The sequence below is a fragment of the Trichechus manatus genome, unplaced genomic scaffold (assembly GCF_000243295.1).
Source record: "Trichechus manatus latirostris isolate Lorelei unplaced genomic scaffold, TriManLat1.0 scaffold00310, whole genome shotgun sequence".
Classification (NCBI taxonomy): domain Eukaryota; kingdom Metazoa; phylum Chordata; class Mammalia; order Sirenia; family Trichechidae; genus Trichechus; species Trichechus manatus.
The window spans coordinates 348,980-362,170 of NW_004444246.1; the positions used below are offsets into that span (position 1 = coordinate 348,980).

General features: G+C 38.3%; 1 protein-coding gene across 1 annotated transcript in view; it reads right to left on the reverse strand.

Moving 5' to 3' along the window:
* GABRB1 (gamma-aminobutyric acid type A receptor subunit beta1) overlaps positions 1–13,191 on the reverse strand; it is a 531,853-nt gene that overhangs the window by 119,353 nt on the left and 399,309 nt on the right. Inside the window, exon 5 of the mRNA XM_004390619.2 lies at positions 8,550–8,632. Within this exon, the coding sequence (XP_004390676.1) occupies positions 8,550–8,632 (83 nt within the window). The remainder of the gene's footprint in view (positions 1–8,549; positions 8,633–13,191) is intronic.

Below are 13,191 nucleotides of genomic sequence, written 5' to 3' on the forward strand. Positions count from 1 at the left end.
CTTTTCTTCTACCAGAAAGTCATCTGGTGTTTTATTTTGGATGCCTACTGGAACCATCCTGTTCTTTTTTTATATGTATTTTGATATTGTCTTCTGCCTTTGGGACATTCAGTGGTTATTTTCTTTGTTTATTGATTGTAGATTTGTTTGTGTCGTCCTGCCTTTTTGTTTTACTTGGTTATGTCTGAGGAGGTGGGCTGTGTGTTCTTTGTTGTTTGCTCATCTGTGGGCATGGTACTTTTCACCTCCTTCTCCAATGGGCAGGGCCAATTACTCAGCCGTGATATAGAAGGGTAGGTCCAGCTGAAGGGGAGCACCTGGGATGCGTTATGTGTGGCATATACTAGGGCCAACAGGGCAGGCCAGGAGTCAGTACAGGGCAGGTTCTGGTAGGCCTTGCCTGTGGTTCTCAAGGGTGTGATGTTCGGTGTATGGTATAAGTAGGCAGGAGGGAGGGGGGAGGTTGTGATGTGTGGAGCTTAGATGGGTATGGGGAAGGAGAGAGTGGAGAGAGAAACAGGAGCCAAAAGAACAAAAAAAAAGAAAAGAGTGCTAAGAGAGCAGGTGCTCTGTCTCATGCTGGGAACTCCGTAAAGCTGCTTTCCCATACTCTCAGTCCATCTATCTCCAACAGGAATTTAAGACAGCGAATCCATGCTGCATAAGCTTATAGTGGACCTCTGCATGTATCTCTCCTGGCTCTCTGTTATCTGTCCATTTCTTATTCCATTCAATGCTTGGCTGAGTTCTTTGTCTCTTCATCTGACACTTAGGATGCCAGGACTGATGTTTGTCTCTGTTTTACTTAGTTTTTCAGGTCTTTGCTTGGAGGGATGGCATGCTGCTTCTGTCTAGCACCATGTTGGCTCTGCTGAGAATTTTTGCTTTTTTTATGTTGAGGTGTAATCTATGCTGATGGCTGTAGTCTTTGACTTTCATTAGTAAGCGCTCCAAGTCCTCTTCACTTTCAACAATCAAGGTTGCTCTGTCTGCATATCACAGTTCATTAATCAGTCTTCCTGCAATCCTGATGCCACGTTCTTCTTCATATTCATATAGTCTGTCTTCTTGGATTACTTGTTTAGCACACAGATTAAGTATGGTGAAAGGATACAACCCTGACACACACCCTTCCTGATTTTAAACCACATAGTATCCCCTTGTTCTGTTCAAACAACTGCCTCTTTGTCTATGTACAGGTTCCACATGAACACAGTTAAATGTTCTAGAATTCCCATTCTTCACAATGTTTTCCATAATTTGTTATGATCCGCACAGTTGAATGTGTTTGCATAGTCAGTAAAACTCAGGTAAACATCTTTCTGGTATTCTCTGCTTTCATCCAAGATCCATCTGACATCAGCAATGATATCCCTCATTCCATGTCCTCCTCTGAGTCTGGCTTGAATTTATGGCAGTTCCATGTAAATATACTGCTGCAACAGTTTTTGAATTATCTTTAGCAAAATTTTACTTTTCATAGTTAAGTTAGGCCATTTTATTGTGGAAAACCATTTTTGTTATCCTCTGTTATTTTTGTGGACAAGAAAACTTTGCTTTTGGAAATGATCAATGATCAAACCTCAATATTGCTTGACATTCTGTGCACATGTTTGTTGCCACTAGGACATTTAAATTAACACAATGACAATATTCAGAGGCTAAGAAAACCAAAGACTCAAGGGAGCAATTAGTCCAAAGGACTAAGGAATCACATGAACTACAGTCTACACAACCTTGAGAGAAGAACTAGATGGTGGCCAGCCACCACTAACAGCTGCTCTGACTGGGATCACAACAGAGGGTCCCGGACACAGCAGAAGAAAAATTGTACAACATAAAAATGAAATTCACGAAAAAAAAATCAGACTTACTGGTCTGACAGTGACTGGAGGAACTCCCTAAGACATGCTTCTGAACTGGAACTGAAGCCATTTAAGAGGACTGTCTTTCCGCCAACCATAGACAGGCCCATAAAATAAACAATAACACCCAGGAGGTACATACTCCTTAATTAATAAATTATATTAAATCTTTCCATGGAAGATTTAATCTAAGATTAATCTAAGATTAATCAATTATATGAGATCAAAAGGGCAACATTTGCCCAAAAGCAAAGATGAGAATGCAGGAAGGGATAGAAAATCAGGATGAAAGGAAACAGGGAATCTAGGACAGACATGGGGAGAGTGCTGCCATATTGTGGGAAATGAAACCAATGTCATGGAACTCTTTATGTACAAACTATCAAATGGGAAACTAATTTGCTCTGTAAACTTTCGCCTAATGCACAATAAAAAATTTTAAAAAAAAATTCAGAGGCTAACAGATGGATTGAGCATAAGGTTCATTAAATTGAATACATTAAGACAATATGTAGGTTAAAAGTTGCCAAACCATTTTTTTAAAAACAAGGAGCCAATGTAAAAATAACCAGTTATTACTAAACGTTAACTTTGCTAGATAACTTGGTTGTGTTTCAGGTAGGAGGAGCATAAACACTTAATGACTCATGGTGAAGCAAAACATAATGAGTAATCACATTTCTCAGCCTACTAACATTCCTAAAGTAATTAAAATGCTAGGTTTTCCACAATCTGGCTCTTGGTGGGCATATTTACAATTTTAGTTTTTTGAGATAGTCTTAAAGCATGGACCTAAAATTATTCAAACTAAAGAGTATTTTACTTCAAGTAATAAATCCCTGCCCTAAATCTTATCTGGAAAAATTAAAACTAGATTTATCTTCCAAAATTCAAAAGACTTGAGTTTAGAGCCAAGAAATTTAACATACATCCACTCACAAATATTTACTGTCAGGTACAAAGCTGGGTCTTAACTACTGGATATTGAACAAAACAATGAACCCTTCTCTTGTGGAGTTTATAGTCCATAGAGGGAGAGAAACAATAAACAAGGAAACAAATACTACTAGGTGCTATATGAGAAATCTAATTTAGAGAGGAATAATTTAAATTCCTAATTTAGATTACTTTAAAACAAACAAAATAAAACTTTTTGCCGCCTAGTCAATTCTGCTCATAGTGACCCTATAGGACAGAGTAGAACTGTCCTGTAGGGTTTCCAAGAAGCAGCTGGTGGATTCAAACTGCCGACCTTTTGGTTAGCAGCTGAACTCTTAACCACTGCACCACCAGGGCTCTGGAGGTGATATCTTAGGTGAGAACTGAAGGATGAGAAGAGGAAAGCCATAATGGGGAAAAATATCTCAGTCAAACGGAACAGAATGGTGAAGGTCATGAGACAGGAGAAGGATTAGTCTGCAATAAACTGAAAGAAGTCCTCAGTGTTGGAATTTAGTGTAGTAAGTAAGCAAGGGGAAGATGGCAATAGATGACACTGGAGATGTGGAGGAAGGGCAGGTCACAGAGGGGCTTGAAAGTCAAATTAAGACGTCTGGACATTTTTTAGGTGCAATGGGAAGTCTTTGAATATTTTTAAGCAGAGAAGTAATATGATTCAACTTCCTTCTTACAAAGATCACTCTGGCTAATAGGTAGAGAATGGGTTGGAGACAGTCAAGAGTGAAAGTAAAAAAAAAAAAAAACAACCAGAAAGACTACAACAGTTCAGGTAAGAAGACTGGTGGCAGAGGAACTGGAGAGAAGTGGAAAGATTTAAGGAATATTTAGCAGGTAGAATGAACAGTACTTGACAAAAGATTAGATGGGAGAGATGTAAGGGAAAGGAAGATGTCTACAGTTATTCCTAGGGTTTTGGTTCAACAGTGAGAGCAAGGAGATTGGAAAAGAAACTGACTTGGAAGGGAAAAAGCAAGAGTTAAGTTTGGGGCAAATTAAGTTTAAGATCCCTTTGAAATATCAAAATATATGTGTCAAAAAGAGTGTTGTGTATATCAGTCTGGGGCTCAGAAGAGAGATGTGAGCTGCAGAGATACATTTGGGTGTTACTGGAATATAGATGGTATCTGACCTTTCTAAGAACAGTTTCAGTGGAGACAGGAAGTGGGTAGGCAGGTTCCAGATCACAGTGGGTTGAGAGAAAATTGTAACAACATGCAATAGATTAAGACCATTCTTTCAAGTGGCTTGGAGAAAAGGAAAATAGAGATATTAGGAAAACGCTTAATGGACATGTGGCGTAGAGTGGAAGTATTTTAAGAGGAGAGGTGATTTCAGCTTGTTTGTAAGCTATCAAATAGAGCTGGTAAGAGTGGATAAAACTGAGGATCTGAGCGACTAGGGGGGATGCATGTGTGGTCTTGAGATAACAAATTCCCAAAAGAGGAAGGAGATGGAATCCTGAACACAGGGGGCAGGGTCAACCTATGAAAGGGATACAAGCACCTCTTCCTTTGAATACAGGGAGCTAACTCATAATGGTGATGACATAAGGAAATTTAGAGGAAGATGTGTGAGAACACTGAGATATCAGGCCTGACATGGTTTGTGATACCATCCGCTGAAAGTGAGAGAGTGAGATTAGGGTGGAGCTATTCTGTAATTGCTGCTACAGAAAATGGGAGAAGGGACCAACTCCTCCAAGATTGTTATCCCAAGCGCTTTTAATTTCTTCTTGAAGCTTTTGGCTATCAAACCTTCACATGATAGCTTTATAGATTTCAAATTCAAAATCTTCTTTACACTAAATTCCTTGATTGATTTTTTTCTATATGCCATTAACTTATTTTATAAGCACCTCAGGCTATGAAGCTATTAATCTATTCCAAGTTCAAGCAAATTTTCAATTTAATAAGTCTTTATGGACTTTCCAATTTTACTTGATTAGATAACATTAGAGAAAAACAAAACGTCTTTAATTTGCCTCAGATGACCCAACCAAGGGAAACATTTCCCTAGTCTTTTGATGGTGATGGAAGGGCATACAAACTAGTAAATTTTGTGAGGTAGACAAAACTTCCACTCTGTTGGTCATAAAAGTATGATTGGTTCAATCTGACAACAGTGAAATGACTACTTTATCATTCTTATTTCCCAACTGACACTAGCACTTCTCATTTGTAATCACTTTAAAGCTAAGTTGTAGTCTTGATAAATTGTCAATTCAAGGAAAGCTGTTTCAGCAAACAATGCAACACATGTTTCTTTATGAAGAGTTAAAAAACTGATGAATACCCGATTCAGCATTGATTAATATTTAGTGAAGTATCCATTACATAGAAACAAACAAGCCTCATTCAAGCTCCATATTATCTGTACATGTTACTTCACTGCTTAAAATTATTATTATTGAGACTTAAGATTTCTTTACATTAATTTATCTATTTTTAAGAAGGGATACACCATAAGTAAAATATTAACATTAAACAATCTTGTCAATCAAGGCTTTGTTTTTTAGGGTAACATCAATGGAATGATGGCCTGCTTGGTTTTCTGTATCCACAGATCACCCTCTCTCCACAGATGCAATCACTTAATCCTTGAACTAAAAACTAGCTTCATCTTCAGATTCTGGGACCGATTCTGACATTTACCAGAGGCAATTTTAGAAAATACAGACCAGTCTTGGGGCAATTCAGTGTCCTCAACCTAGTTGAGAGTGGTTCCAATTGGTGCTATACTTCTAACCATTGACGCTCTGATCCCTTACCCACCTGTTGATTGCCGGGTTCTGTGATGGAAAACAGATCACCTGGGGTTGAATCCATACTCCACTCTACCCTTGCTCTGTGACCCTGGGTAAGTTATTTTACTTCTCTGAGCTTCAGATACACCATCTCTTAAATAAGTGTTCGGTAATACGTTCCAACTCATGGTGAATCTACAGGACAGAGTAGAACTGCCCTATAGGGTTTCCTAGGCTCTATGGGAGGGAGTCTTGGTGTCACAGTGGTTAAGCACTCAGCTGCTAACCAAAAGGTTAGCAGTTCAAACCCACCAGTCACTCCGCAGGAGAAAGATGTGGCAGTCTGCTTCCGTAAAGATTTACATTCGTAAAGATTTACTCTGTCATATAGGGTTACTATGAGTTGGAATCAACTTGATGGCAACTAGTTTGGTTTTAGTTTTTAATCCTCATGTTATAGAGATGTTTTGTAATGTCTACCCATGTGTCTGGAAGGTAGAAAGCACTTACTAAACATCAATTTCATATTTCTTTCCTTTCTCCAAAGTTTCTGCTTTCATTGTCTTTTCATCATGCAAATTGTTACAGGCCTGAGTGTCTTCTCTGCTCAAGGTAAGTGTCTATAGGGACTGGAGTCCTATGGTGGGCCACACTGATGATGGTCACCATCTGCCTGCAACCCTACATATTAGTTGATTTTAGAGTTCTTGTTACTATGCCTCATCCATCTGTCCAGACATCTGGTTGCATCTTACTGGACTGTCTCAATGATTATCACTTGTCTAGGTTACCACCTATTGCCTGCCCCCATACTTTATGATTACTGTGGACTATCTGGCTGTCTGGGCTCCCCTCCCCTATTCCTGCCTCACTCCAAGGTTATGTTCAATTTTTGCTTCAGTTATCCTTTTTGTTTTTTGATCATTATATGATCATTTTATAATAAATGAACCTGAAAATCATCTACTCTAAATATAAATGAAGAAATCTGGTTACTTAAAGAAAACCATCAACCTATAATAACAGAAAATCTCACTGTGCATTATGCATTAAAATATGTATTTGGGGAGATAATGTGCTAATTTCAGCACTGGCAATTTACAACACAGAATCCATTCAAGTACTTGACAAAATTCATTGCTCCTTTACCTGAATGATATAAGTCCTAGGATCTTGAAATATCAAGAGGTTGTCATACATTTACGCTGTCCAGCTGATGCCAAGATTCAAAAATCAAAGTCAGTGGAAGCAAGGTCAGGGAAAAAGGCAACTCATATGCATGAACAATCCATGAGTTACTTTCTCTTTCTTTATCAGTTCCAAAAACTAATGGTTTACTTGTTTAACTAAAGTTCTACCTTGGTTATAGAACATTATTAACCATTAGTAAATGTTTAGGTTTGTATTTTATTCCTATGATATGCACTCACTAGTTTTTGGCACGTAAAGTCACCATCAACATTTTTATATGTTAACACCTTTCAATATACACCAACTTCCTAATATGATGAGCTTTAAAATTAGAATATTAATTAAAGAATAGTCATGAATTTTTTTATCCCAGGGTCTAGTGACAATAGATCAATGTGCATGTCTACATCTATAGCTAGATCTACATAAGCATCTTTATCTATTTCTGTATTTGTATACAGTAGAACTACAAAATTAATGAAATTGCTTAATAATCAGACATTGGAGGGTCACTTGGAATTTTCCCTTAATTTTTTTTTAACTATTTTTTTAATTGTGATAAATACATAGGTAACAAAACATTAGCCATTTCAACAATGACCTTCACCTTTTTGATGTTAAGATCTGGCAAGTATTTTAGATGACCCAAATAAGTATATGTCAGTTTACCTCACTACATTAAATGGTAATGCTCCCCCAGTCCCTGGAATGAGCAAATTATTAAGCTCTGAAATACTGCTGAAAGATTGGCAGTTCTAACTAACCCAGGGTTGCCTCGGAAGACAGGCCTGGTGATCCGCTTCTGAAGGGCCACAGCCCTGAAAACCCTATGGAACAGTTCTACTCTGCACAAATCAGGTCACCATCAGTCAGAATCGACTCTATGGCAACTAACAACAACAAAAACAATGCTCTGAATTAGCTACTACACCTCTCTGTGCCCCTGAAAGCCAGGAAATGGCTTAGGACTGGTATTCACAATTAAGGGGCTCAAATGCCTGCAGGTTGATGGCTGAGAAACAATAACACAATCTGATAGTCAATTAGATTAAATCTCAGTGACTAAAATGTCTTCATTGTTAAGAGAGTAATTAATGAAAACCAGCCCAAGAGGACCAACCAAAATCAGCCACTAGACCTGAAAAACATTGTTTTTGGCCCAAAGCAGAAGCTCCAGGAGTACCATTTATCATCTTGTTTCTTCCCATGATGAAAGACACATGGGCACAACACTCCACCATATTGTTTTTCTAAAAGACAATAATTGACAATCCTCCAGGTAGACAGACTATTGAACCAAAAGCAATCTCAAGAAGTCTTTTCATATTGAAATGTTTTTCCTTTCTTATTAATGCAGCATGGGTATTGGAAGGCCTTGAGAGAAACTCAACTCTGAGAAGGAGAAAGCATAAGGTCATAGATTGTTGAGCTAAAATAAGTGGACTTTCCCCAATGGTTCAAAAAGATAGCTGCAATGAAATGACTCATAAGCCACCAACATAGGGAGGGAATGTCACTAGACTGTGAACTTCTTGAAAAGTTGGCAGAGTAGTGCAACTAAAAACATCCTTCCCATTGCCATTGAGTCAATTCCAATTTATAGCGACCCTAAGGGACAGAGTAGAACTGCCCCATAGGGTTTCCAAGGAGCAGCTGGCGGATTCGAACTGCTGACCTTATGGTTAGCAGCCAAATACTTAAGTTAACCAAGTCCAAGGTTCTGTTTAGCTGGGTCAAGCAGTTTAATCCAAACATTCCTCTTTCTTTATTCCCCTGTCCAAGTAACTCACAACTTTCAATCTCCAAGGTGCAGTTTTGCTCATCCAGAGGATATCTTCGCAGATCCATCATGCAAGCAGCCGTGGTTGTGATCCTGTCCGGGCAAGAGAGAGAAAATACAGCATTAAAAGAATGGTGATGTTTCATTTCCAGGCTTCCCAGCCCCCCAAAATATTTTCCAGTTGATAGAAATGAGGCATCAAAATTTTAGGATTGAAAATTTTGAAGGCAGGCAGATTGGGTTTGAATCTTTGCAGCTCACTAGCTGTGTGCACTTGGGCTAGTTAATTTACCTCCATGAACTTCAGTTCCCTCATCTATCCAAACACCTGCATGAGATTGCTGTAAGGAGTTAAAGAGATAATGTTGCAAAGTTCTTAGTCCAGCGTCCTATACTTAGTATGCACTCCACAATAATGGTGATCATTATTATAGCAATTATTATCGCATGGCCTTTCCCATATTTGCTAGCATCCTAGGAATGTCTCTGCCCGTATCTGCGGCAAGTCCAGCCTTATGAGTAGGAGGACACCTATATTATGCATTGAAGCCTACCTTCTCCTCCTACAACCTAATAACAAAAAGCAAAACATAACAACAAAACATACTCTCTATGACTTTTGGTGCCTCACACTCCTCTCTACTAGACAGACACGTCAGACTCATCTCTGAGGCCCTCACCCACCCATACTCAGCAGGGAGCGCAGAACAATGAATAATATTTTAGTATAAAAATTTTAATGTTTTCATATTTTAACATTTATAGTAAGATATATACCCAAATATTATGAGGCATACTTATGCTACAAAAAATTCATTTCAACATTTTTTATTTGAAACTCAAATTTAACTGGGCATTCTGTGTTTTATCTGGCAACCCTAGGTAATGTAGTCCTTTGTAACAAAGAACTGCAAAGAATTATGAAAGCCTGTTACATAAAAAATGCTAAAAGCAATTGCCAAATAACCTGTGTTCTGGTGGTGATAAAGCTGTGCTTTTCTTAGTTTAGAATGGAAGATCGAGGCCTTGTCAATGGCTTCTGGCAAAGAGCATGTAGGCGTCATTACAGCAACTTAGGAGTCCCTGGATGGTGCAAACTGTTAATGCACTCGGCTGCTAACGCAAAAGTTGGGGGTTTGAGCTCACCCAGAGGTACCTCAAAAGAATGGCCTGGTGATGTACTTCTGAAAATAACCATTGAAAACCCTATGGAGTACCATTCTATTCTTACACACATGAAGTCACCATGAGTCAGAATCTACTTGACGCAACTGGTTACTGTTACAGCAACTTCTGTTTCAGGGGGAGGCACAGGCGTTTTATGCCCTGTGACAGCAGGGAAATCACAATTGAAAGAAAGGGACAGTGTAATTATACTTCATTATATGGTAAACAAACAATCCTTTGCTCCCCTTCTCTTCCCCTCTCCTCCTCAGACCTGTGTATCTAACCAATATCCTATCTTTTATGCAACTGACTAGAGCGCACGTCTGCAAGGTGCACTGGAGGAGACCTGGGTTCTCATTTGGGGTCTGCCTTTGGTGAGTTTTGGGACCTTAGGAAACTACCCTACTTATTCTTTCTAGGTTTTCATATTCGTGAAATGAAAGGATTGGAGTAGATGGCGACGTACGTAGACAACTTTGATACTGCCTGGATTTATTTTAAATTGGTATTTGTTTAGCAATATTATATTTCACTCAGAATGGTACATTATTTGTTAAACTTTTTTTTCCTTGTTATAATAGCTAAGTGTGCTCATTAAAAAAATCAAAAAAATAAAAATAGAGTGAAAGGAAATGAAAGTTGTTGGAATATCCCAACTATCAGAAGCAATCATTGTTAACACCTTGGTGCGTATACCTCCAAATCTTCTCTTTTTCTGTAAATACACACATACACACAAACATACACATAACAAGTTTTATTATTTTCAAATATGCTACCATACCATACTTACTACTTTGTAATATGTTTTTATTCACTGAACAATGTATCATAAATAGATTTTGCTGTCTGAAAGCACAGTTTTGCAACATTATTTTTATGGCCTACATAGTGCTTCAAACATCCTAAATAAAACAAAACAATAATATTTTTTAAAAAACTCATCTATCTATCCTTTGTTTAACAGCTATTCATGAATTTAAAAAATCGTGAATAAGTGAACATCCTTCGGGAATTAGTAGAGTTGGCCGGCTATATGATCTTATGACTTATCAGGTAGCCATTGCTTCTCAAACAGGAGGGATTTTGCCGCACAGGAGAAATTTAACAACGTCTGGAGATATTTTTGAATGTCAGGCCTGGACTGGAGGTTGCTACTGGCATTTAGTGGGTGGAGGCCAGGGAGGCTGTTAAACATTGTACAATGCCCAGTACAGCCTCTGACAATAAAGAATTATCTGGTCTAATATGTCAATAGTGCTGCAGTTTTCAAGTATTTTTTTCCCTGCAGAAGTCTTTAATGAAATGAAATCTTACGGTGAACCTCAATATATAGAGTACATATGAAATAAATGAAAGCCATACTTTGTTAATATAAAATTACTTTGTAATTCAAATCTTGATGTCTATCTCAACGAGCACATAAATTTGAAAGCACAGATTATGATGAGAATTACAGTCTTAAATCTCCTCAACACCAATTTGTGTGTGTGTGTATTATTTAATATTTATAGTATTGAAGCAATCCTAATAAACAGTGAAGTACTTGCTTCTATAGTCTTACATGATCAGGCATGGGCTAGCCTCAATTGCAAAAAAAAAAAAAAAAAAAAAAAACCCTTGTACCAAGTAACCCCTCTGTAGTCAATGACATCTTTGCAATGGTTTCCATTCATTCAGAGGTGACTAGGCTCTAGTAGGTGCTTAATAATGGGTTAAAGATAGCTTTACTTGCTGCTTTGTGCTCTGCATTATATTAACCTGGCAGTACAAGTTAACATTATGGTGGTTCTTGAATGCATTAACATATGGCATAGAACATATTGCAGTGTAATGCTTCTTACTATGGTTTAAAATAGTTAAAATATTAAAAAATGAAATTAGAATAAAAAATCTGTGGAAGTATTAAACAGTTTTAGGAATACTTAAGAACATCCTTTGAGCACCGCTGGTCAGCATATGTCCTTTAATTTATCTCATTTTCAGACAGGTGTCATCTGGTTAGCCACATCACATACAAATTAAATATGCAGTAAAATCTTATACTGCATCACAGACACTGATTCATAGGTTGTGAGGTTCTGGAGGTTTTACAAACATACATATACCTTTTGGAAAGCATAAATGAATATACTGTTGCTATTGGTTATTATGGAGCCCTGGTGGTGTAGTGGTTAAGCGTCTGACACCTAACCAAAATGTCAGCAGATCAAATCCACCAGCCTGTCCTTGGAAACCCTATGGGGCAGTTCTACTCTGTTCTACAGAGTCGCTATGAGTTGGAATCAACTTGATGGCACAGGTTTGCTTTGGTTTTATTGGTTATAAGTGTTTCAGCAATCAGTAGATACAAGAATATGATTAACATCACCTTGGGAGCCTATACATCAAAGGGTTAACCATGACCCAATATTTTTTCCATTGTGATCGACTGGGATAATTTACTTCTCCTGTCCTAAGTCCCATATTGGTTTCAAAGAGAGCTGAATAATCACAGCTCAGAAAGGGAAGAAATCAAGGCTGCTTCAGGAACTTTAGCTGTGGGAGTTCGATGACTTTCTCTGGAGTGCACTGACGTTAGTGAAGCAACTTCCTTCTTGGGGTTTATCTGTTCTCTATGTCAAATTCTCAAGAGAATTTAATTGGCCCAAGATGCCAATTCTTCTAAAATTATTTAGTAAGGGCCAGGCGAAAGGCCACGCAAATGCAAATATGGCCACCAGGGATCCATAGAGGCCTCTTACCTGACAAAGAAGGATCATTGAGACCCAGAAGAGACCCCACAGGCATGCAGGATTACACTTGCGGACTGTAGAAATTCATGCAACCGAGTGATGGGCCCTTTGCTAATGTAAGGATTTGACATTTCTAGACTTCAGAATGCTGGTGGCTGAGTGAGCTGAGTGCACTGAGCTCTTTGTGAGAAGAATGTGCTTAGCAAGAATTCCCAGGATCATCAGCAAAAAGAGAGATGTCCCTGTGCAGGGTTCTGCTCATCTCTTCCGTCTTCTCTGTGAGAAGCAACAATGAACATCTCTAAGAATGATTGCTCCTTGTATTTCCATTTGTTCTCCTTGCCAAAAGTAATTGCTCGGCAGTGGTTGGTCACCTCTGCAATTAATTAACACATCTACACGGAAATGTACTCACACTGGGGCTGAAGCAGCCTGATATTCTAAATCTACGCAATCAAAGGCTCAAAAGATCTCAAGGCTGGATGGGTTGAGGGCTTCAAGACTGAATTGCGAATTTTGTTTTTGACTCTTCACACTCAGGGTACTCTTTCCCAGTGTATGAAAATATTATGTGGCTGACAGCAAATGAATGTACAATAGGGTAGACCCAGCTAAAGGAGGAAGCACTAACCGATGGCTCTTCTGAAAACAGACTTCCCTGAGGAATGGATTCATGACAGCATAACATTCATATGTCTTCTTTCAAAAAAACAACTAGAATGACTTGCGTTATAATCCAATTTATTAGCA